The sequence below is a fragment of the Lagopus muta genome, chromosome 5, assembly GCF_023343835.1.
Source record: "Lagopus muta isolate bLagMut1 chromosome 5, bLagMut1 primary, whole genome shotgun sequence".
NCBI classification, from domain to species: domain Eukaryota; kingdom Metazoa; phylum Chordata; class Aves; order Galliformes; family Phasianidae; genus Lagopus; species Lagopus muta.
The window spans coordinates 21,426,979-21,452,894 of record NC_064437.1 but is presented as its reverse complement, the minus strand read 5'-3'; the positions used below and the strand labels follow the sequence as shown (position 1 = coordinate 21,452,894).

The following is a 25,916-nucleotide window of genomic DNA, read 5'->3' as shown; positions in this document are numbered from 1 at the left end:
AAGCATATTTTGGTTGTTAATAAGAAAAATGGGTTTAACGTGGATTATTCTGAGGCTGGTTGCAAAGGTAACTTTTATAGTGAAATATGATTTTTCTTTGTGAAGCAGCACCTACTACACTATCTACACGTGCAATTAAAGTAACAGGTTATATTTTGAAATGAACTGTACTAAAAAGAATGCAATTCAAAAATTATGCCATCTACAATTACACCTGTGGATGAATAGAAATAATCTGGTGGGTAGCATTGCTTTTTCCTGCTGGACATGAACCTGGTGACTTTTTATGAAGGCTGTCTTAAAGAGCCTGAACTCAAACCACATTACTGAAAGCCTCAAACTAATTCCAGATCACAGAATGGGTCGTCTGAAGAACTGAAGAAAACAGCATATGCTATTTTAATCTCAAAGCCATGATAATTTTTTTTCCTGGTAGTTATATTACAGAGACTGCAGGAAGATTCGCAAATGAAATGCTTCTTTTAGTTACCACTCCTCTCATACTCCAAAATGTATCTGGGAGCGGAACCCTTTGAAACCATAAGAGCACACTGAAACACAAGAAGTCAGCTTGTTCTGATCTTCCAGCAATGAAGTATTGGTAAGCTGCGGAGGTAGGAAGACCTACAGAAAGCTGATATCATACTCAGTGCAGACAGTAAAAAAACAGGCAGCACAAGTAAGACCTAGGAACTATTTGAAAATCCATTACAGCAGAAAGGGATTCAAATATTCACACTGGTAAGCGTACACCTAACAGCAACATTGCACAGTGAGCAAGTTTCTAGTAAACTTGAATTACCATGCTCAGGAATTGCCAGATACTTTTCCAGTTTTTGTCATTACCAAGATTTAGAAAAGAATGAAGTAAATTTGAATCCAATAGTATAATCAAAGATCTAGTTTTCAAATTTGTACAGTGCAGATAATTTCTCAGAAAGAAATTACAAAGACCCACATTTCAGAGATACGAAATATCCTTGACTGTTGCTAGACAGTTCCGCTTACTATGCAAATGTTATAAACAAAAGCATTTTCCAAAAGTGATAAATGAAAGTACAGCTCACCAGCTTTCTTGTTCTGCCCTATTCTCTCTCGGGTTGTATGTTTGAAGGCTGACGGTCTCACGGTAGCGTGCTTTTTACTGTCCATGCTGGATGTAAGAGCTCTTTTTCTTTCCACTTCTTCCACGTGCACCGGGCCTACAACTCTATTTTTTTCCATAGATAATTCATTTTTCCTCTTACGACACAAAGACGTTGATTCAGTAGATGAGCTTGTTTTGTCGCTGGGACACTTATTTCCAGCTGAAACTGGACCTATCACTGGAAGGTGTTCAGATATTTCAGCCTTTGTGTATAATGGCGCCATATTTTCACATGTCATTATTGCGCTATTAAGGCATTTCTTAGATTTGGGCGGAAGCATTCCCATTTTTTTCCTCTCATCAGCACTGGGCTTACTTTTGATGACAGTGGCAGACAGAACTGGGCGCTTTTTTGGTTGCACTATCTGAGAAGAATGTGTTTGAAATTCCCCTATAGAAGGACAAGTGGAGTGATTTTCTTTGGATTTGTTATGATGAAGCCCTTGTGAATCTGAATCTACGCTATGCACCTCAAAGGCTTCATTTAACACACATTCTACATGAACCTCTGTTCTTGTCCGTCTGTCTCCATTTTTTTTCCATTTTGAGGGGACACATTGCTTCACAACATAAGTCTCTGTAGTACAAGATATTAAAGCTGCCTCTGGTTTGGGAGTCTTTGACTGCATATACAATTGCATGTCTTTCACAAACTGATCAGGTGACAGAATTGGAACGGGTGGCTCTACTATATCTCCATCAACTTGATAATTGTCATTTACAAAAGAATCTGGACTTAAAAATCTCCTTGTACTTAAAAAGGGCACAGATGATGAATGTTCTGGAGTACAAACAGGTGAGAGCGTGCAATTGAGAATTACTTCATCATTTGAAATCAGTGGTTTTCCTAATCCAGGAGAGCTGCATGCACTTCCAGATTTCAGTTCATTGTGGTCATCAACTGATTTATTGAAGTTGTGGCTGTCCATTACAGGCAATAACCCCTCATTTACGGCAGCAGCAATATCTGAGAATGTAGTAGATCTCCTCATTGAAAGGGGTGTGCCAGAAGTAGTACGAAGTTCCTCTAGCACTGGTACAATAGGAGAGATAGGCAATTTATTTTCTGAGCCAACAGGAGATTCGTTTACTGGCGATGTACTGTTTTGCACTGCATTCTGATTTTCACATGATTGAAGTGGGCTTCTCAGTCTATCTGCCTCTTGGGAAACTTGAAAGGTTTTATTAACGTTTTTAGCTTTTGAATTTTTTTTATTAATTTTCCTTGGAACGGATGTTTCTGAACTGTTCTTCTTTTTTATAGTATCCCAAAGACTCTTCTGAAAAAGAACCATAAATAAATGTTAGTATGTTGGCTTTCCGCGTACATTTATGCATAGAAGTGAACATTAGTACCTTCTTTTAAAGTCTAAAATTACAAAAAAGAATACCTAGGCATATGACACAGACATGATGAAAGGGGAACATTTAGGCTAGCAAGGAGAAAGCTTGAGGGATCTACTTGCAGTTTTCTAACACCTAAGAAGAAGGTATTACAGAAGCTGTGAATGCCCCATCCCTGGAAGCATTTAAGGCCAGGTTGGATGGGGTCATGGGCAGCCTGAGCCAGTGGCTGGCAACCCTGCACATGGCAGGCAAATTGGAGCTAGATGCTCTTTAAGGTCGCTTCTATCTCAAGATATTTCTATGATTCTGAGGTAAGAACCTACAGTAGTACAGCAAGAGGCAGCAGGCACAAGTTGCTTATGAGGAAGATTAAACACAAGTTGCTTATGAGGAAGATTAAATCTGTTTATGTATATGTGTAGGGGAAAGCACGTATCTTCATGATGAAGAAAATTAAATATAGGAATAGGATGTCCACAGTAGAGTTACAATCTCCCTCACTGCAAATGCTCAAGGCTCGACACAAGCTAGACTAAAGCTTTCCTTTAGCAGAAGATTGGAACAGAAAATTTTCACCACTTCCAATCAAAACCTTTTTGTGATTGCCATAAAATAAGCAGCTAAATACATAACTGTACTAAAAGCACCAACAAGAAGATAGTCCAAAAAAGAAGGCAAAGTCAACACATTTAGTCCAGAATTCACTATAATTTATTTCCGTGATTGAAAATAGGGTTTTATTCTCTAAACAGCAATACATCAGTACCTATTTTTCAAACTTGCTGAAAAAAATGAAATACAATGTGGCCTCCCACAAACAACAATTAAGAATTTTTAATCCTTCATTGAATTTTGACTAATGAAAACAGTATGTTTCAGCTACATTAAAGTAATGAAATGAGATAAGACAATAAAAACATACTCACCTTTTTTTTCACAGGTTGTTCAGCAACGCCCAAAAGCACAGCCTGATGCTTTACAATGCCATTGACAACAAATGTTACCAGTTCTCTGACCTTGCCTTCTTCTGACGGGGTCCATGTTACACAAACAAATATTCTTTGTCCTGACTAATGGAAAGAAACGCTTGATGTAAAGCGCTTATGTAAACTTTTTTATCATCAAATATAAGAAAAATCAAACCAAATGAAAGCACAATATAGAAGAAATGCATGCTTTGACACTGTGAAGTGATAATCCATCTCTAAATGTCAGCTGCTCACCCTTATATATTCTAATATATTATATTAATTGAAGTAAACAACCAAAAATGTCATTTTATTCAAGAGGCATATAATTCTTGAAGAAATTATAATGGAAAGCAAGCAAGAACACATATAAATGTAAAACACAATAGAAAGGATAATACTAGGGTAAAGGTAGATGGAAGAGATTACATGATGTTTTTGCACATATTAATATTTTCTTTCTGAGAATGGTATTTGGACTTGTAATCCGAGGCTAAGTTTCAGGATCTTAGCTGAATGTAAACACAATCATTTTTTTTTTTTAAGTCAAACGATCTGCAGAGATATGATTACACAGACAAGTTCATTGAATAATTCACTGAATAAAAGTGAAAACACTGAGGGTCTGATCTGCAAATAAAGAAGAAAGCCACAGAGCTCTGTGTGTGCTCTGTGTGTGTATGTATGTTGGTGGCCCTGCTAGGCAGGGGGGTTGGAACTACATGATCCTTGGGGTCCCTTCCAACCCGGGTGATTCTGTGATTCTGTGATTCTGTGTGTGCTGTAAAGATTGCTCATGCAGAGTGCCCTACCAAATCACTTCTGTGCAGGTATCAATACAAACAGATCAAAACATTTTTATACCACTGTCAAATTCAAAAACAGTGTGAAAGCTACCAATCTTTAGAGCATTTGAACAAGGAGTTCTGCCTCTTTTAGCAGATCCATTTTTGGAAAACACACTAATTGAACACATGCTTATACTGCAAGATCTGTCAACAATATGGCTGACGTCATTGCTGAGCAGCTGTCCATCATATTTGAAAAATCATGGCTGTCCGGTGAAGTCCCTGGTGATTGGAAAAAGGGAAATATTACTCCCATTTTTAAAAAAGGTAGAAAGGAAGACCAGGGGAACTACTGGTCTCTGTGCCTGGGAAAGAGCATGGAGCAGATCCTCCTAGAAGCTACGTTAATGCACACATGAGATAAAGAGGTGATTCGAGACAGCCAACATGGCTTCACTAAGGGCATGCCTGTCCAATCTGATGGCCTTCTATGATGGAGTGACTGCATCAATGGACAGGGGAAGGGCGACAGATGTCATCTATTCTGGACTTACACAAAGCCTCTGACATGGTCTCTCACCACATCCTTCTCTCTAAATTGGAGAGGTGTGGATTTGAAGGATGAACTGTTCAATGGATTAGGAATTGGCTGTCTGGTTGCAGCTCAAGAGTTGTCATCAATGATTCTATGTCAGGGTGGAGGCCGGTCACAAGCAGTATCCCTCAGGGGTCAGTCTTGGAACCAGTGCTCTTCAACATGTTCATCAGTGACATAGAAGACGGCATTGAGTGACCCCTCAGCAAGTTTGCAGATGACACCATGCAGAGAAATGCAGCTGATACATTGGAAGGAAGAGAAGTCATCCAGAGAAAGACAGACAAGCTGGAGAAGTGGGCCCATGTGAACCTAATGACGGGGCCAGGGCAATCTCAGGTTTATACAAACTAGGCGAAGAAGCCCTTGAGAGCAGCCCTGCGGAGAAGGACTTGGGGGTCCTGATAGACGAGAAGCTGGACATGAGCCAGCAGTGTGCACGTGCAGACTGTAAGGCCTACTCTGTTCTGGGCTGCATTAAAAGAGGGGTGGCCAGCAGGGAGAGGGAGATGATTGTCTTTCTCTGCTTGGGGAGAGAGGCCGCATCTGCAGTACTGCATCCAGGCCTGGAGCCTCCAGTACAAGAAAGATGCAGAAGAGGACCTCCAGATGATCAGACTTCCTTCTTCCTCCAGAAGAGGACCACTAAGATGATCAGAGGGCTGGAGCACCTCTCCTATGAAGAAAGGTTGAGGGAACTGGGCGCATCTGGCTTAGAGAAGGCTCCAGGAAGACCTCATTGCAGCCTTCCAATACTTAAAGGGAATATATAAACAGGAGAGGGAACGGATGTTTACGAGGGTGGATAGTGATAGGACAGGGGGAATGATTTTAAATGGAGACAGAGGATGTTTAGGTTAGAGATTAGGAGAAGTTTTTCACTCAGAGGGTGGTGACGCACTGGAACAGGTTGCCCAAGGAGGTTGTGGATGCCCCATCCCTGGAAGCATTCAAGGCCAGGCTGGATGTGGTTCTGAGCAGCCTGATGTGGTTGTTGGCACCCCTGCACGTAGCAGGGGGTTGAAACTTGATTATCGTTATGGTCGTTTTGAACCCAGGCCATTCTATGATTCTATGAATAGTTAATACTTACTAATTTCAACAGGACCTTTTAAATACTTCACAGCAAGATTTCAGTCTGCTTTTGTAAGCTTCTTGTTGCAGGTGATCTTCAGAGAGCTACCTCCTTCCCTCACAAAGAGCAAGTGGGCAGGTACTGGAACAGACTCACCAGGGAGGTGGTGGAGTCACCATCCCTGGAGGCGTTCAAGAAACTTTTAGATGTGTACTAAAGGACATGGTTTAGTGAGGAAACATTGGTGATAGGTGGACACTTGGATGTGATGACGTTAGGGGTCTTTTCTGTCTTAAAAGCCACATTCTCCAAAATCAACTATCTGTGCATCTTGCAGACAGACAGAATACATCCTACATTTTGACATAGAATTACAGTGAGGCCCTGGCACAGGCTGCCCAGGGAAGCAATGGAAACCCCATCCCTGGAGCTGTTCAAGGTTGGATGGGGCCCTGGGCAGCCCGAGGGCTGGCAACCCTGCAGACGGCAAGCAGATCGGAGCTCGATACTCTTTAAGACCCCTTCCAATCGAACCCATTCTATGACGAGTGGGAAAAGAAGCTCTTCCCTGGGCAGCACGAGTCCACGACTCGCAGGAGCACCTCACGCCGACCAAAGGCTCCCGTGAAGAGAAGCCCGGCCCCCTCCGCCTGCAGCCGCACGCGAGCACGTCTCGAAACCCCCGCGTGCCCCCCGCAGCCCCGTACCTCTACAGAGAAGCGGCGGCGCTCAAGGCTGAAGCCCGTGGCGGAGGCCGGGAAACGATCGACGAGCACCTCGACGCGCTCCGCATTGGGGTTGTCGATCCCCAAGAGCCGAGTACGCGAGGAGCCGACGCGCAGACTGCCGAAACTGAGGTACGGCGGCCGCGAGAAGTGGCTGAGGACCAGCACGGCGGGCTCCTCGTCCGAGTCATCCTCGGGCCGCGGTACGGCCCAGCGCCGCCTCCGGGGGTTCCCGGCGGGGCTCAGCTGCCAAGCCGCCGCTTCGGGGAACGAGCGCGCGGCCATGCCCTGCGCGGGTCACGCAGCAGGACCGGGCTGCGGCTCCCCTCACAGCCGGGGACGGGACGCCGCGCTGCGTCACCACCCCAACCGCCGCACCTCCGCCCGCCGGTTCAAATCCGGCGCGTCAGCCAATCGCCGCCCTTCCCGCCGCTCCGCCAATGAGCGCCGGGCGTTTTATTTAAACGGCCGACAGCGCCGGTCAGCGCGGCGCGAGGGAGGCTCCTCAGGGCGCCGCCTCGTGGGGGCAGGGCGGACCCAGCGCCGGGGGTTAATTAAAAATGGGACAGTAACAGAAATAAATCGACAAAACATTACATTAAAGTACCCCCCCGCTTTCTCCATACGAACAAACAGAAGCTTTTTTTTTTTTTTTTAAATAAATTTAATTTACAAAATATTTTAAAATAAAAAGTAACACACACAAGAGTGACAAAAACGTTGCCTCATCTCTGTTTATCTTCCAGGAGTTGTAAAAGTAAAAAGACACGCAGAGCGTTGTTTCCATACTGTGTTCCTAAGCTGCTCAAAGTGAAAAGGCAGAAAGCAAAACAGAGCAAGCACCACTGCAAGAAGCCCTGTGAAGCGAGCAATGTTAAGACAAAAGAACTTTACTTTTCCATAACAAACAAAATTACACGTTGGACTGAGTACCCCTACATTTACAGTACACTTTCTAACTTTTCCTTACAGCAAAGAATTTCTCCTAAAAAGACAACTTTAAAGACTTCCACCTAAATTACCAACCTATACAGACCACATTTAAAACACAGTATTTCATATACCAGTGACAAAATATTGAGCTTCTTTCACCTTATTGTTTCATATAAAAGGACCAACATTTAAATATGAGCAAAATGGTACCGGGGGATTTAAAAAAAAAAAAAAAAAAAAAAAAAGTCATTTAATGCTTCAAATCCCTTTATACCAAACCATTTCTTACAAACTATGCAAAGGATCGCTATGGGCTTAACACAGTGACTGCCCTGCACTATGTTCTGCAAGTTTCTTCTTTGATGCATATGATGAAACAACCGAATCACTGTGAGATGATAAAAGTCCAAAAAAAAAAAAAAAAGGGGACAATGCACTAATACACTATGATAAATGTACTACGTGTGGAGTGCAATCTAGTATGTGTGTATGCTCAACATAGGAAAAAAAAACGTAACATTTCTTGCAGTTGTTTGCAAAAAAAAAAAAAAAAAAAAAAAATTGCCACCATTAACCTTCTCAAAATTCAGTCATTTTGCTTTGTGCGAGTTCCTACACTGATATAACTATTACCATTTTTAATTGAACTGAAGAGTCATTCCTCAGCGTTCCAAATACTCTTTCATATTTATTACTATGAAAATAAGTTTAGCTCTTTAATGACGGCAAGTCCATCTTTTGCAGTAGTGTTTTGGCCTGACCCATCTTGAAAAATAGCTACCCAAATAACAATGCGGACTGAAGTAGCACTAAATATTTTAAGGAAACCAGAACCTTACAGAAGATGTATCATCACCATTACAATTACTGATGCTCAAAAAAACAAAAACAAGCCATGACAACGATACCTCTGTAGGAAAAGTGTCAGTGCTCAAGCAGTAAATTTCAATATAAATAAATAAAACTGAATAGACAAATCACTTTAAGGACAGCAATCCAGTCAACAGCTAAAAATTACTAAATTTGTCTAGCAAAATGCACATAATTCAGTGTTTACAGAATGAGTGCAGTTAAGTTCTCAGAACTACGTACGAGTTTGGAGCACCGCTGTGGAGTCCAATCCCTCTCCCCAAAGGTCAGCACGTGGAAAAGACCAACATCTTTCAATGTGCCACTCATCATTCTTTAGACATTTTGAGAGACCTGCTTCCTTCTTTGGCAATTAACAGTCAACTGAATCAATTACTGTCAGATACAACACAGCTTGTATTGTAAAAATGCTCTCCGGGTTAATAGGATATGACTACTGTTAAGAGTACACACACGTATTAAAATGGAGGTACTAGATACCTAAGGAGTTTTGACCCACACAGATGTGAGGTTCAGAGCTCTGTCCTTCAACTCCAGAACAAAAGGAACCATCTGCCATTAGAGATCAGCTACTTCCATCCACCACATGAAGTACCAGTCCATGATAATTTACACAGCTTATACATGAATAGATGTAAAGCCGTAAGAGTTGCAGCTAATGATATTAAAAATAAAAACAATGTAATATTTCCTATTTTTATTCACTGTCAACTGGCAACAATCAGCCTGACCAGCAGGTTAAAACATTAACTAGTCTGATTATCTGCAAACAAAAGAATGTCAAAGAACTAGTATATTGTGTTGTTTTTTCTTTTCCAGGAATGACTAGTATTTCTGGCCATCCAAACAGTGAAGACAGAGCTCGTTTTTTCCTGAAAGTCATTTTTATAATCTGTTCCTTGTTGGGCATCCAAAAACATGAAGCCCTTCAGAAGATATTGACCTTAACTCCTTCTGAATAATCAACTAATTACAGAAAAAAGCCATTATCAGAATATACGTAAAAGGCACAATCACCAAAAAACAAAACAAAACAAATTAAAAGGACATTATCAAGTAGACGTGCTCTAAATTCTCTTTTAGTATTTTACTAGAACGCCTTGCAAAAGAACTGGACTTTGAAAGAAAACAAATTAGTTACCAACCAATTTTAGGTCATTGTTTTATCGAAATCCTACAATACCTACTTCTACAGTAGGCCAGAAGAGACAAGAAATAATAAACAGGCTTCTAACTATGAGAACTGCACTGACCCCACTGATGTCAGTTTACTTTTAATCATACAATTACAAATGATGGAACTCATGTTGCACAACACATGGTAATATGACGTATACATGTAAACTTGAAAACTACAGATAAAACAGTAGTTTCCAAGTCATGGAGTGTAAAGATGAAAAATGATTTGTTTAGGAGAGGAGATAAAGGTGGAGTTAGAAAGCAGGAAGTATAGTACTTGATAGTGTCCTTTCAGAAAGTGGCATTCAAAGGCCTCATTATTGCTGTATATTTGCCAGTATTCCGATTCTTACCAGATATATTTACAGCACGTCAGTCTGAACATTCCTAGAGCACAGCTCCACATTTTACTTCAGAGATACAAACATAGAACAGTTAAACATACATAGTCCTGTTTCAAAAACTGAACTTTTTAAAGTTTAGGACTTTCATTGTGCTTCTTTGGCTAAGTCCTATTTAAGTATCGGTAACACTTAAAATACTATAACTCTGCCACTACTTAACAGCTAACAGAAATCTTTGGTGTGTTAAGAATCCGATAGGGCACAAGCTTCAAAGTATGAACATTCAGGCAGCTCTGGCCCCTCTCCTGCAAACTGCTTAACACTGAAGTAAATGGGAACTAAAATAATCTCACACCAAAGTATTTAAATAGGACTTGAAAGGTTCAGTGTTTACAGTTTACAGAAAAGGGATGATAGAAGAGCTTTTCAACACAGACTGGTTGTGTTCAGGTCACTGGAAAAATCCAACAGTTACAATAATTCATATAGATCCAGTTACCCACTTTAAAGATACTTTAATATAATAATTTAATAATAGCAGATTACTGGGGAGGCTGGGGAAAAATTTACCTTAGACTGTAATTCTTGTGAGCAATAATGAAGTTTATAAAATGATATCCAATATCTTCTTTGGCATAATTTTCACAATACAAACAAAGAAGAAAGACTTAAATTAGGCTTAAAATAGAAAGCTTAATGATCTTAAATTACACTAGATTAAATTATACTAGATTTCATGGTAAATTACACTAGACTTTATAGTTAAAAATAGGTTATTTTTTTTTTAACCTTACTTCTATTAAAGAAAAAGCTAAAAATAACTGAAGAAATAGCATACTCTCTAGAGCTTGATTTTGCTTTATAAACAACACAAGACAGTGGAAGAAAATCACTAGCAACTCACAAAAGATTTATGATTGGTGATCATCTCTTTTTTGAAGAAAACAATTGAGTGCTGCACTGGAAATAACTGTCTTTAAACTTCTTCATCACAGATAATTTGAAAACGAATATGGGGGATCCTGGTACAACTGATGCTCTAACAAGGAACAAGTCATGCCAGTTCTTTATGACTGTCTATTGGCTACATGACATTTCTTTCAAACTTAAGAGTGTGGGACACACTTTAGAAAACAAACATGACTGAAAAAGAAAAATGTATACTAAAATTGCATAGGGCTAACGGCAAAAAATTAGACAAAAGTATTGTCTAAATCTTCATACATAAGTCAATATTAAGACCAAGGAACAAGTAACAGACCAAATGTAGGTAGCCTAATTATACTTCTGGCGTTCTTTACAGTTCCATGTTTTGTGTTCTCGAAATATCTAAATCACTTTCCAGAATTATCTAGCTCCCTCCATTAACTTAAAGGCTGCAGAGTCTTTAGAAATTTAAAAACTCTCCAGAGATGCCTGAGGATTCAATTTTAATTTACACGTGAAACATAATTTGAAGTTTGTGTTTTGTATTACTGCCTACGCTTACCATTTCTAATGAATTTGATACAATCCTTTTTCTTCCAGTATGCTTTCTATTACACTTATAACTTTAACTCAGTGAGATGCTGAAAGGCAAAAAAAAAAAATTAAATTAATAGGCAGGTACATAATTACATTTTCTCAGCAACTATCCTTAAAAGATATTTCAGAGCATAATTTTTAAAAGACCATCTATAATATTTTATAAACTCTTAAAATCACAAGAAACACTCTCTGTATACATCAGTGTGCCTAAATGTTCAAATATCATGTAAACAAACCTGTTTTTCCAAAAACTATGCAGAAGACTCACAAGTCCAAATAAAATACAAAATATAAATCTTAATTGCCATATCAGCCTCCTGTTGGCTAATGGCTTAGTAAATTAGGTGGAATGTTATGCTCTGATCACGAATGTTCATTGTTTGAAATGTTCTGTACAGTAGGAGCTGTATCCAGCCCTAGTAAAGTTCCAAGATATGACTGGTCTCTAGGATCCAACATTTGCTCAGGTCTTACAGGATGAACAATATTTGCAGGCTGTGGAGTAAGAGTATATTTCTCTAGAAATGACAGGTCTGTCGCACGCTGATAATCTGCCTGCTCATGCTGTGGAGGAAGAATGCCATGTGACTGAGTAGTATGCTGTACTAGATCAGCTTGAGGATCAGGCATCTGAACTGGTACCAGAGTCACTGGCACACATACTTCAGTAGATACATTCTGTAACAAAGTTTTGGCTTCTGATTGATATGTTTTGGACTGTTCCACATACTGTTTAGCCTCAGTTTGATAAACTTTGTCATCAGAAGTGTACTGTACTGGTAAAGAGACTAGTTTTTCTTCTGAAGAAGATGTCAGTGCCTCTTCTGCTGCCTTTGTTCCGTGAACATGGTCAATATGGTATTTCAGCTTGTCTTTTCGCTTAAATGTTGCACTGCAGTGTTGGCAATTAAATGGTCGAGCGTCTGAATGAATAACCATGTGCTTTGTTAACGTCTTCTTAATTCTAAAAGATTGATTACAGATTTGACATTTGTATGGTTTCTCACCTACAAAGAAGCAAAGAAAAGATGTAAAGATAATTGACTCTGAATAATTCCACCTTATACATAAATAGATGAGCTGTACGTAGCATAGGAACCCAGCATAAAATGAGCGTGCTGAAAACAAAGAGCATATTTCAACAACAATTCAGAAATCAAGGGAGCCCTTGAAAGTTTGGAAGTTATACTGACAAACCCTTCTCCCAATATTTGGGATTTCTGTCATAAGAACAATCATAATATAAAGCAAACTACAAAAGAAAAAATAGAACAAACCAAAAAAACCTGTCTTTCAACAGTTATAGCACCACTATTAAATAAGCTTAGTTTATACTTCACATTTTGAAAGGACGATGACTTTCTCTGAAGACATAAACCCTTCCACAAATGGATTTCAGATCCTTGTTCAGATTGCCAGTAGAAACACAGTATGCTCTGTACCCCTAAACTGATCAGGCAGTCTGGGTGTGGAGACATACCACAAACCTGTGCTGAGAATTCTCAACATTTCAAGTTACACGTATTCACAAGGCAGTACTCAGAAAGAGCCAACACATATGATGAAGAATAAGTGTGGCAGCATTCTGTTACTCTTACTCTGAATGCTTAACAATTGTAGTAAGTTAAAGCAATACCATTAATTTTGAAGTACAAAAATAAGTTCCCATGCATTTTTGTTTTTTACCTGAATGTGTCCTAAAATGCATTTCCAAACTTGATTTTCCTTTAAAAACTTTCTTACAGACTTCACATTGGTGAAACGTTGCTTTATATCTTTAAAGAAAAATATATGTTTCATGTTAGATAGCTTTACTGTTAGTAGTTCTGGAAAAAACTATGTGCACAGTCCTTTGTGAAGTCTTTGACTGCAAAACAGATGGAAATCCAGGTTTCCAAACTTCCTTACATTCACATTATATTATATTCATATTTTTCATCATCTGAGTGACAGTAAAGCCAATTAGCTCTCCCAAACTAAAACTCATATTCTCTCCTGGGATTGACAACTAACATTCAAGGAGCAAAGACTACTAGAACTTTTTTCCTTTTCCCAAATATGTCCTTCAGTACCATTTTTGACTAACACCCACTCGAGGCTTTCACTCTGGTACAATTATGCCATAAATTAATAATTAGGAATGGTTCAGCCTACAGGCTACCAAGAAAAACAAAAAAAGACCAAAAAAACTCCTCACAAAAAAAGCATAGAATGATAGGACAATTTACTGTGCTTCCAACATAGACATAAAGGCTTCCACACACTGCTGCGTACAAGCAGTTGAAATACATTATTTGAAAAACAAATAACTTCAGTTTACTTGGACTTCTCTGAAAATCTCATTTTTGGAACTCAATAATAATTCAAAAACTCTGCTGCATTTTAAATGTATAGAAATATGTAGGTTTTCTAAGTATTTACCTCCTTTCAGAATCAACAGTCTACTTCCAGCTTCTTAGATAGGTCAGAGTGGAAGTTATCACAGTGCTTAAATGATGTCTAATAATTCACTCTTAATTAGTATGTAATGATAGTGAGAAATATTACAACAAACCATTCATTTAGAATTTAGAACAACACCGAAACAACAATTATCTGATACACTTCTATGGAATTATAATTTGATTTTTAAAAATTTTTTTATTAATTTTTTTTTTTTTAACACTTCATTACACTACAAAGAAAAGGACTCACTTCAATTGCAAAGGCAATTTTCTGACATCCATTTCAAACTATAATGGTATCTTTACCAAGGACAAAGGTAATGGCCATAACAGACACATAGATAACTACAGCTCTGCACAAACATGCAAGTCTTAACAAAACCAGTTATGTTACAGAAGCGTTTATGCAGTTATCAGAATTGCCAACACTTACTTCTGCCAAACTTTTTCTCCTAGATGAACGCTTTTATAATGAACAGTGAGGTGATCTCTACGGCCAAAACATTTCCCACATTCTTCACACTGGTGTGCTTTTTCACCTTTAAAGGCAAAATTCAATACATTTTGGTTAAACCTTCTGGAACTTACTAACTGTCCAAGAGTTATAGTTGTAACAAATAGACTAGATCCACATCAAACTCTTCCGTATCTTCCTTGAATTTTATACCAAAGGATTATCTGTTATCAAAGAACAAAGTTCAAAAAGTAGGATATTTCTATCAGAGCAAAGATTTTTACCATTTCTTGTTCATGAGTATAACTGACCATATCCTCGTTCCTACATTCAAATTCATTTTCATGAGTTAAGGGACACTTCACCTCACTGTACAAGAGGTACAAATGAATGACTAGGAATCTACTCTCTTCTTTACAATTCAAAATGTAGTATATTCAATAACTCAGAAGCTACAAAAGCTTATTTAAACATATTTTCAGCCGCTAATTTTCAGAACTTAGAATTGCTTCACAGCATTTATCTTATTATCCTGATTTACATAGTTACCTTTTTCTTTTATTCTGCTGCTTAAAAGAATCTTGATTCTTTTTAGTCATCTTGAGATCTTCCAAATAGTGGCAGAATGTTTCTTCTCATGTAAGTAGGAGGAGTGTGGACAGTCAAAGAATGTAACTTTCTAGAGGGGGAAAAAGCAAATAGAGTAGAAAAGAGGATTTTTTTTTTTTGTACTCGAGTTTTCAAAAAGATTTCTTTATTTTATAGCAAACATTATGATTTTGAACACTAAAAAAGAAGCCGTCCTTCAAAGAAAAGGCTCAGGAAGCTTGGACTCTGATCACTTTTATATTTTCATGCTGCCTATGAATTATCTTGCCTACTAGAAGGCCATGTTCCCTTTGGACTCCATTTTAAGAAAGTGCCTAGTGAATTTTTGCTCTACCTACACATTCTGTAACATTTCCTGACTTAATACATTTGGGAGATGTTTTTATTTTTATTTCTATTTCTTCCTTCAGATAATCTCTTTCTGGCTGTTCGCAGGGTTGACAACCACCACTTTCCTTTATTCCTCCTTCTCCACAACAGAGAACTTTAGAAACACCTCTTGGATGCTTTTACATTAAAGTGATCAGCGTGCAAACTATGATAGAGACTGTGACAGCTTCTTTGTTGTGGTATTAAAGTTTCACAAAATTGCTATTAAAAAAAAGAAATCTGAACTCATTAAAAAAAAAATCCTCCTTTTTCACTTTTGCTTTTTTTATTATTATTATAGTTTAAAGCAATTCGGTGTTACATGTTTTTGACTGTCCCTTGGCTTTCTAGGTTAACATGGAGGAAACATTTAGCATATAAACTTGGAGAACATGTAAGGTTAACCCTACTGAAGCAGACCTTAAAAGCACTTGGTCAAAACCACCACATAGATTTACACTGAAGAGAATCTGTAATACATTCAGTTGAAAGTAGCTGTTTCTGAGACTATCTTCAAAGCACATGCCTACCTGAGTGTATTTTTTTGTGTTTTGTCAGATGGTCATGCCGAATAAATGTTTTCCCACATTCTTCACATTCATATCTCTTGTCATCGTGATGGACTCTTAGGTGAAGTCTGTATTACAACGGAGACAAATTTACTTTCACGTCGCTGCTCAAAATTAGGAAACTTATAGTCATATGGCCACCAAACACAACTTTGTTAATATAATCCATCCTGCTACTTCAATGCAGAATTATCAGAAAATTCATTTTTTAAAGCTTCTCGCAAATACCAGGAAATAACACTTAGTTGAAATATTCTTAATGACTCTGAAAAAGCAACAGAGGACAGAGCTCAACTCTCACATTCAAAATTAATTAACACAACATTTCAGTCCTCCACTTAATTTCTCTCTGATTAACAAAGATTCAAGTGTTTTCACAAATGCACAATACTCAACTTTAATGCGAAATTCATACGGGATTCTGTGCTGAAACCACTCAGATGTTTTGTATTTTAAAAAATGAATGATTTCTCACATATTATTAATGCACACTCAAAATTTAAGCACGATTAAAGCATGTACCAATGCTCTTAGAATACATCAGAACACGGTATAAATTATTATGCTGACAAAGTGAATAAATCACCAGATTAGACACTTCAGCAATGTATCTGATAAAAATCTGTACCTGTAAGAGCTTCCATGACGAAAACTCTGCCCACAAATACTGCAAAGATGAGGCTTCTCTCCACTGTGAATTCTCAGATGCTCTTTCAAAGTTGTTCTGTTTTAAAAAGGCAGTGGAATTCAATTTTAAGCAATGTCACTGCCACTTTGAAGTAAAATAGGTCTTCATTTTCTCAGTTTAGTTCGGACAGATCAAAACATACCCAAATAACTGTCTCAATTTATGCAAATACACACACGCATACATCCAAAGATAGTATCCCAGACCTCTACAGTTTGCTGAAGCAGCTGAGTTTGGACACAATATCACCACAGAAACAAAACATCATCCCAGCATATGCTTGGGCAACATACTTCGAAAAAAACATCAATTTTGACAGTATCTTCTAAGTAATATGTCACTACGTATCTCTAAGCTTTATTATCAAAATGGAAGGACATCCAGATCATGGAAATCTATTAACTTAATTCCTCACAGAGCTTGTTTAAACATACAGAGTTACTTTGTGTATATAGGTAAGTACATATGTTAGCAGGTTTATTTTACTATTGCCTTTGCAAAGAGCAAAGAACTACAAGTGCATGCCGGTAGCAATCTTTCTTCAGCAAAGGAATTGAAAAATAAAATTCAGTATACAGAACTGGTATGTGTATGAATTAAACAAAAAAGAAAATTCTTCAATCTATTACAGTTCCTATTAAAAATGTTATTAGTCTAGGATATTCTACATTTTACACAAAAAAGTTATTTCTAATTAAAGCAGTAATGTTTCAATATTCAACTGCATTGCATAACTTAAACGAAACTTGAAATGTATAAATATATATTGACTTTTAAAAAAAAAAGAAAAACAAACTCTTGCAGTTCAAATTGAACTTCACAGAATTGTAAGACTGTCTTTCACAGTTTGTTCACTGTTTCATTATTGCATTAGAATGTTTTAACATGTGTATACCCTACTGATTAAAGTACTAGATAACACACACCATCACAAAAATCTGTTAGGGACAAACATTCTTCTGGTAATTATTCCAGACAACTTTATCAGACATTAAGAAAATAAATCAAGAAAACAGGCTCCAGCATAGATAAACTTCGATCTTTTCAACAGATATTCTCTATGGAAAACTCACTGGAATCTTACTCACTGACATGAAGCTTGCTTTTTTCAAATGAAAATTATTTTCATTTGACTGGTTTCAAAACCCAAATAAGTCACTATTTGGAAACGTTTGAAGATGACATCCTCTCATAGAAAACTGCACTGATTAATACCTGCACTGAAGCAATGATAATGACTAATGAAAACTTACATTTTTTAAATTCATATACCTGGAACAGAAATGCGTGCTTAATTTCGATGGTTTCCAAGTGGAAACAAGGCACTGAGGGACTGCACTGCATTTAAAAGTTTATGGCATTTGCTAATACATGCTACTTATACATGTGAACAAAAATAGAATTTATTAGTCAACATTTGGGACTCCAGTTCTGCCAAACAGCCAAACTAACAACATTCTTCTCCATGGAGAGAAACAGTAGCAAAGGTTTTGCAGTTTATTATTCCATCTTCCTTGAAACTCTTTGCAGAAGTTCAATTCCTTCTCAGCCACTCCCACCAGTGCTCATTGCCTTCCTGTCCTCATCACTGCATTTACCAAGAGATCTATGGCAGAAAACTCTTCCCAAACAAATGCAAGATGTTCTGGCAAATACAGGATCCCTAACTGAAGTGGGTGAGAGGTAAAACATCTTTAATAAAATTCTGCTTCATAACTACATTACGCACAGTTGTCACTGGTCATCAGTAAATCGTGTTACCTGTGCCTCTTACACTGAGTTTTGATCAACTAGCCCTCTGACATGGTTTCCTTTACATTAAAAAGTCAAAGCTAGAACTTATGCTGTGTATTTCTGTAATGTCATGCACTTCCTTACCGTTCCCTAACAGATTTCCCACAGATGAAACATGTCCATTTTCTCTTTCCTCCGTGAGTACATTCTATGTGGCGTTTCAGATTTCCTGTATCATTAAACTGTCGCCCACAAATGTCACAGGGAAAAGGCCCTAATGGTAAACAGACACACACAGTATTGTTATCTGTCAGTTAAACCAAACAAGATACACACATTAGCGATTCGTAAAAACCCTGATCAATCTACAAATCAAAGAAAAAAATTATTTAATAAATTGATTGATGTTTAGTACAGTCGGTGCAGTTTAATTAAACTTCCTTGAATTACCCCTTTATTCCTAATACCAGTTATTTTGAAAGTATCATGACTGTAAAGCAAAAATTAGAATGATTAGTCAAAATATTCAAGCTCACTTTAACTGCTCCAAAACCCAAATTCCCATTGCTATCACCATCTATTCCCTAGCTCCTAGCTGGTGTAAATATCTGGTAGTAAGAAGAAGGTCTCTGGAAAACTTCAGGGAGAATCTGACTCAGCAGCCGAGAACCAATATAAACAAAACGCTCTTAAAACACAGAAGAAAACTTAATCCTCCCCCCCAATAGAAATGATGTAGATACAATACAACATCTCAAAAAGACAGCTGAACGGAAGGTTAAAAAAATAAAATCCAAAAGAGAAGGAATTGGAAAAGAAAGGGGTGGATGAATTAGAAACCAAACTGATCAGGACATACAATGGTGGAGGAAGTTTTACTTTAAATCTATTGTTTACATGTCAGAAGGAGGTTTCTATACCGAGATGGAATTTTTCTTGATGTTTCAGTCTTGCAAATCGGGATTTAAAGTGCTCTTCGCAGTAGGTACACTTAAATGGTTTATCCTGAGAGTGAAGGATCATATGCTCTTCTAAATGGGGTCTGCGAGTGAAGGACTTCTTACAAATCTAAAACGATAATATATTTTATCAAAAATTCTTCCACTGTCATCAGGATTTTTCCTTATTTATCAACTTTTAACAGTTTACTCCACCTGCTCTCTGCAGAGAAAAACCTGAGTCTACATAAATCCTAATATATTACGCTATGCAAATTAGGACATAGATCAAATGAAATCAAACTAACATATTGGCATCCTGTAAACAGCCATACACTCCACCCTCCCCTCTTTCTACCAACTCTAATGTTTAGCACTCTTTTTCCTGAAAAGAAATCAACTCTACTAAATATATATATATATATATATATATATATATATATATATACACACAAAACAAACAGTTTTGGTTTGTTTTCAGACAATAAAACACACACCTATGTGGGACAGTGATAAAAGCTTCTTCTGCAGCATAAGCCACTGTAGAACTAGTGTCATACCTGTTCCCTATTTCGACTGGGAAATTGTCTGATAGCATGTTTTTAAAGAGAGAACACAAATCCCAACAGAAAAATATAACCTCAAAACATGCATTAGAGACACAGAATATCTGCAACTTTAAAATAATCAAAGCCTAAAGGAGTAAGAATTATTAGCTGTTATTAAAGTAAGACTCACAGAATCATAGAATAGAATTACAGAATGGTTTGGGTTCTAAGAGATCCCGAGGATCATTAAGTTTCAATCCCCTGCTGCAGGCAGGTCCACCAATGTCCAGATCTGGTGCAAGACCAGGCTGCCCTGGGCCCCATCCAACCTGGCCTTGAACACCTCCAGGGATGGGGCATCCACAGCCTCTCTGGGCAGCCTGTTCCAGCACCTCACCACTCCCACAGTAAAGAACTTCCCCAACATCTAATCTGAACCTTCCCTCCCTGAGCTTGAAACCATTCCCCCTTATCCTATCACTGACTACCCTAGTAAAAAGTTTATTTCCCTCCTTTCTATGATCCCCTTGTAAATACTAGAAGGCAGCAGTGAGATCTCCTCACGGCATTCTCTTCTCCAGGCTGAACAAACCCAGCTCCCTCAGCCTGTCATTTGCAGGAGAAGTGCTCCAGCCCTCTGATCATCTCCGTGGCCCTCCGCTGGACACTCTCCAATAGCGCCACATCTTTCCTGCACTGGGGGCCTCAGACCTTGACACAGTACTCCAGATGGGGGCTCACGAGGGCAGAGCAGAGATAGGCAGTCATCTCCCTGTACCCAGTTGTACAATTAATTCCTGCTCTTAAAACGTTTCTTATTTAGGAGCAAATGGAATCTGTAATATGTTCATACAACATAACTTCGTCTGGAAGAGCACACCCTCAGGCAGCCATGCAATACTTCCAACCATGCTGCAGTCACTAGCAGAATGAACACTACTGACCCCTACGGCTAACATCTCCCAACCTTCTCCTGTATGTTTATAAGCCAAAGTTCATAAACAAAGCAAGACTAGTAATTATATCGTGTTACAGCACCTAGTATTAGACATATAGATGCTTACAGCAGCTAGCTAAACAAAAACAACTGTCCTGACCAAAAATGAACATATACTGATTACCTTAAAAACAGAAAACCACATTTAAAACCTTAAAACATTATCTGCAGCAGATAGAAAATGAATGGAAATTCTGCACTTTTCTTTTTACAGTCGATATAATTTCACATACACACACTTTTGCAGAAAATGATGGAAAGTATCCTATGATTTTAAATCTAGAAATAGATTTCACACAAATTTACAATTCTCTTGACATGCATGTGCAGCTAAATGAAAAAACATCTCATACTTAACGTACACCTTCAAAGCATTCCTAAAACATATACTTTAAGGTCAGTGCTTGAAGTGTGTAATTAACAGAAGAACAAATATTCCATTGTTTAAGTATTCATAACTCTCAAGTTTAATCATCCGCAAATTGATGTACTTCAATAAAAGTAATAGCTAAAGACATGAAAAAACAGGCCCTTCAAACTATTTTAGAATTCAGCTTGGTGCTCTATTTAGACACAAACTGAACACAAAGAACAAAATTCAGCCTCTAAATCCACACATAAAGAAGTAGTTTATACTTATAAAGCTTGCTGAAATTTCAGAGAAACATGTACCTTATTTTCACTTCAGCATTCAGGTTACAAAACAGCTTAGTACCTACAGGAAAAAACTGCAGTACTACTTACATCGCATTTCCAACCTTCACTCTTAGTCTTTTTAATAGAAAGAAATTCTTGCACATTCTCTGGATGAAACCTAGGGAAAGGACAGCAGCAGAAAGCATTCTTAACTTTATAAGATGAAGATCACCCAAGTACTAAATATCTATTTCTAAACTCCGTATGCCATAAAAGTTGGCCAAACAGCAGAACGGGACAATCATAATTAAGCAGCTCTAAAAGCACAAGTATCTTGAAAACAGTGTTGACTGTAGACTCCTTTAGAATCTCATAGGACAATTGGTGATACAAAGGACATCTAAACTAGGACACTTTGTGGATATTTACAAAGAAAGAGAAAAAAGTGATACATAAATATGAACACCTTTAATTAGACTTGTCATAAACAATTTATTAATCTAAAAGAATTTGGGGAGAAATTGTTTATCCATCTATTATCACCAACAGTATAGTATTAACATATAAAATCAATGGCCTTTCATCCTTCCTTCAAATTAAAAAAAAAAAAAAAAAACAGATAATCAATTATGAAGACTTGTGTTCTGACTGACTCTAATAGCTAATCTGAGCATTCTAATACTTACCTAAAAACCTATGGTACTGTAATAGTTACAGAACTGCTGAGGAACTGCTATTTAATCAGTTCTCATGCAGTCTTCGTGGCAAGTTAGTTTGACATTGCTAATCCCTAGGGCCTTTGAAAAGATACTTAGAATCAATTATATAAATAAAGCAAAAAAATGCTGTTTGCACAAACAATTCCTCAGAAACATGTGTCAAATTAGCTCATACTTGCCTCTTCACATGTTTTGCTAACGTCTTCTTGCTTGCATGCAGCTTATTGCAGTAGGGACACTTGTGTTCCTTTTTATGAAAGTCTGTATCACTAGAGTGTTTCTTTCTGTGCACCGTCAGGTTGGACTTCGTTGAATAGCGCTGATGACATATATCACACTCAAAAGGCTTCTCACCTGTGTGTACACGAGTATGGCTCTCATATTTGCCTACATAACAACAGAAAAAATATATATATTTATTAGCATAAATATAAGAGGTATCATGTACAGTACAAAAGCTTGGGGGTTGATTCTGAATTCTAGAATAATTCAGTCAAGGTCTAGGTACCTCCCACACACATCTACAGATCTCTATTGGTTTACACCACTGAAAGCTGCACGATGATCACTTATGGATTTCATGCAAGGTTCCTCCATACACTTCCATCACAGCTATTTGTGAAACTAAGAGTAAAAATACAATTGCTCTGTATTACTGTTAAACACGTGCAAGAATTTTGAATCCCACCAGTTCAACCCTACAGCCTACTCTACTCCCCAAGCACCAGACATACTGAGTACTTTCATTACACTGACTGGGAAGTGCCTTTTCAGGACAAGAAACACCTTACCAGCAAACTGGTATTTTTAAGAAAGGTATTTTCAAATAATAAAACCTATGGAAATACAAGCTTACAAAGAAATACTGTATATATCCCTTGAGTTAATGTTATTTCTCATGTTTTTTTTTTTTTTTTTTTTTTTTTTGAGCAGAAAACCTAGAATTTTTAGTCACAAAAGGGCAGAAAGAGCCTCCAATGCACGAAAGTTCAAAACACACAACACTATATCTTCACAAGCCATTTATTTCTGCACAATAGCTTCTCAATATTTAAAGAAAACGTGTCATCTCAAGAAATTTTCCTGACTTCCTTTAATTTTAAGGCATGGCATTTGAAGTACAGGTTAAGTCTTGACGTTCTAATACTGAACAGCTATTATTACGTAACTTTGGATTTGGGAAATTAATTTCACCTCAGTTGCCCTCTATAAAATGTGGATAACACTAAAGACACAACTGTTTATAAACTCAACTAACCAAAGTACTTTCAAAATGACAAGTTGCACAGAAGAGTCAAAATAATTCACAAGTATGTTTTTTATGCTATAGTCAATTTAAAAGCAAACAAACAGATCAGGACAACAAATCAGTTCTAAGAGTTGTATCGAACAACTTTTAGAACAAGAGCAAGCTAAACACACTGCTCTAAGTAGGAACTAACACACACCACAAACCTCCTGTTGTATAAACTTTCAAAATGATGAAAGAAACAACGCGGCTATTATAAGAAAAAAAGTCCTGCTGCTAGGAGGAATGCTCCTTTTCCCACTTACCGTGATCCAAAGGGTGTCACCCAGAACTTCTGATCTTCACCCCCTGTGAAACAGCTCTGTTTATCCCCTGTACAATTAGCATTCCCACATGGAATAATGGAAAGAGAGCTACCCAACTTGCTTGTTCTTACCTATTCGATCAAACTTTTTGTCACACTTGGGACACTGCAGCAGTTTTTTGTTACTGCTCTGAATGATGACCGGAGCTAAGCCTTCAGGAATACTTCCCACGGAATCAGCTACCTCGGAACCCTCCTCAGTATCATGTTCTTTTTCACTTTGCTCTTCAGTGTCTGAATCTTCACCTGACATTTCTTCCTCCTGTCCTTCTTCATCAGCATTGCATTCACTTCCACTGTCTTCAAATTCACTTCTATCAGATGTTTCCTTGTCAGAACTGACTTTTTCCAAATTGCTGTCAGATGCATCATCACTTTCACTATCGCTATCGTCAAATTTAACCGGACACTTACGGTTTCTCGTGGACCGTCGAGTGGAAAAGCCTGCTTTCTCAACCATTTTTAGCCCATGTTTTCTCTCCAGTGAGAGGGATCTGTGGGCTTTAGCCAAATGATTTTCTAAAGACTTCTTGTAACAGAAACTTCGACCACAGAAAGTGCACTGATGACTATTCAACAGTTTACCAGTCAGCTCGGTTAGCGTTTCTACAGGTGTAGGTGTGTCAGTTACCACATCGGACTGTATGCTAGAAACACTCTCGTTATTCAGCAACTTCACTGCATCTATAATATCTAAAAATTTTGCCGCTTCCAGCACCAGCGGAATTTCATTTTTATATACAAAGAACTCAGAGGTGTACAGAAACTCCAACAAATGCTGAAAGACAGAATGAGTTACGTGATCTAACGTGACAACGTCAGTGCTTGGATTTTTGCTTAAGCAGGCGTGAAAATAACTACTCCCAACAGCCACTACAACTTTGTGAGCACTAAATTCTTTTCCTTCTACGATTATGAGCAAATCACAAAATGACGGACGCTTCTGTCTATCATCATTTAGGTACTTGAGCAGGTTTTTGTTGTACTGTAAGGAGCTTAGGAGCTTCCTTTGTTCCGACGAGGGTGAAAGTTCTGGGGCAGATTCAAGCTGATCTGCAGGAGCTATTTCTGCAGACTTGGAGACAATTTCCTGGGCACAGTCTACTACAAGAATCTGATCCGAAGCAACTTTCTCATGGCCGAGGCGAACCTTTTCGTTTACATTTGCAGCGAGCCGTCTCCTTTTCTTCATTGCAGAAGCACAACTTTAAAACCAGGAGCTTCATAGGTGACTGACAAAGAATTCCCCTGGAGACTTGCTTCCACGCCAGACCTCCTCGAGAAAATTCCTAACAGCAATTTCATAATCTGCAAAAGAATTACAACAACAACATTCGGCACTCAGCCATAATTCCCTTTAGGTTCAGGCCCTCCACACCGCACTCAGCTCTAAATGCACTTGAAGCACTTTAGGAGCCCGGACGGCCCCGTCCCACTGCAGGCCGCCACACCGCACGGCTCCGAGCGAGCGCGCTGCTGCCGCCTATTATTAGAAGCGGGAGGCGACGCGGCCAGCTCGCAGCCTCGCAGACACTTATAGCCCGTGAAATACTGCGCGACGGCAGCGCGCTATTCTTACCGCACCAAGTGCGCTATTATTATTACAGCCCCGCACGGAGTGCAGCCTCCAACACCGTCCCGCCGGGCGCGGCCCCGTCCCTGCGCCTGTCACCGCCAACGCCAGGCCGCTCCCCGCCTCGCCCGGCCCCACCCGGCCCGCCGCCTTTGTTCCCCTCCGGCAAACCCGCCGCGACGCCCCGGTTCAGGCCGAGGTTCCTCGCCCGAAGGACGGCGACGGGGCCCTAAGGCACCGCGCCCGGGAGCAAAGAGGGCGCTTCGGGCCCGCCCCCCTCAGCGGCTCTCCCAGCCCGCCGAGAGAGGCACAAAATGGCCGCGCCCTCCCTCGCCCTCCGGCGCGCCCCCTCCGCGCTGCCGCGGCCCCACGCACCAGCGCGACGCCGGGCGCTCCGTGGACGCGCTCGGCCGCTCAACGCCGCTGCTCCCGCACCGCACCGCCCCACGACCGCTTCCGCCGCTTCCGGGTCCCGGCCCAGCGCGCAGCCGCGCTCCCCGCGCCAGCGGGCGGGAGGCAGCGACGCT

The 25,916-nt window shown here is 39.0% G+C and overlaps 2 protein-coding genes across 2 annotated transcripts in view; both read right to left on the bottom strand.

Moving 5' to 3' along the window:
* Nucleotides 1-7,014, bottom strand: part of ASPM (assembly factor for spindle microtubules) — a 30,347-nt gene extending 23,333 nt beyond the window's left edge. The window contains exons 1-3 of the mRNA XM_048945832.1: nt 6,628-7,014; nt 3,421-3,564; nt 1,068-2,427 (exon numbers count right to left, since the gene is read on the bottom strand). Of these exons, the coding sequence (XP_048801789.1) occupies nt 1,068-2,427; nt 3,421-3,564; nt 6,628-6,930 (1,807 nt within the window). The 5' untranslated portion in view covers nt 6,931-7,014. The remainder of the gene's footprint in view (nt 1-1,067; nt 2,428-3,420; nt 3,565-6,627) is intronic.
* A 972-nt stretch (nt 7,015-7,986) lies between these two features.
* ZBTB41 (zinc finger and BTB domain containing 41) lies at nt 7,987-25,911 on the bottom strand. Its single transcript, XM_048945819.1, has 11 exons — nt 25,765-25,911; nt 23,889-25,124; nt 22,383-22,590; nt 21,593-21,662; nt 19,286-19,433; nt 18,510-18,639; nt 16,572-16,667; nt 15,905-16,011; nt 14,376-14,481; nt 13,185-13,273; nt 7,987-12,505 (listed from the first exon to the last, which is right to left on the bottom strand). Exons 2-11 carry the CDS (start codon nt 25,006-25,008, stop codon nt 11,862-11,864), a joined length of 2,718 nt encoding a protein of 905 aa, XP_048801776.1. The 5' UTR covers nt 25,009-25,124; nt 25,765-25,911; the 3' UTR covers nt 7,987-11,861.
* Between the last annotated feature and the right edge of the window lie 5 nt (nt 25,912-25,916).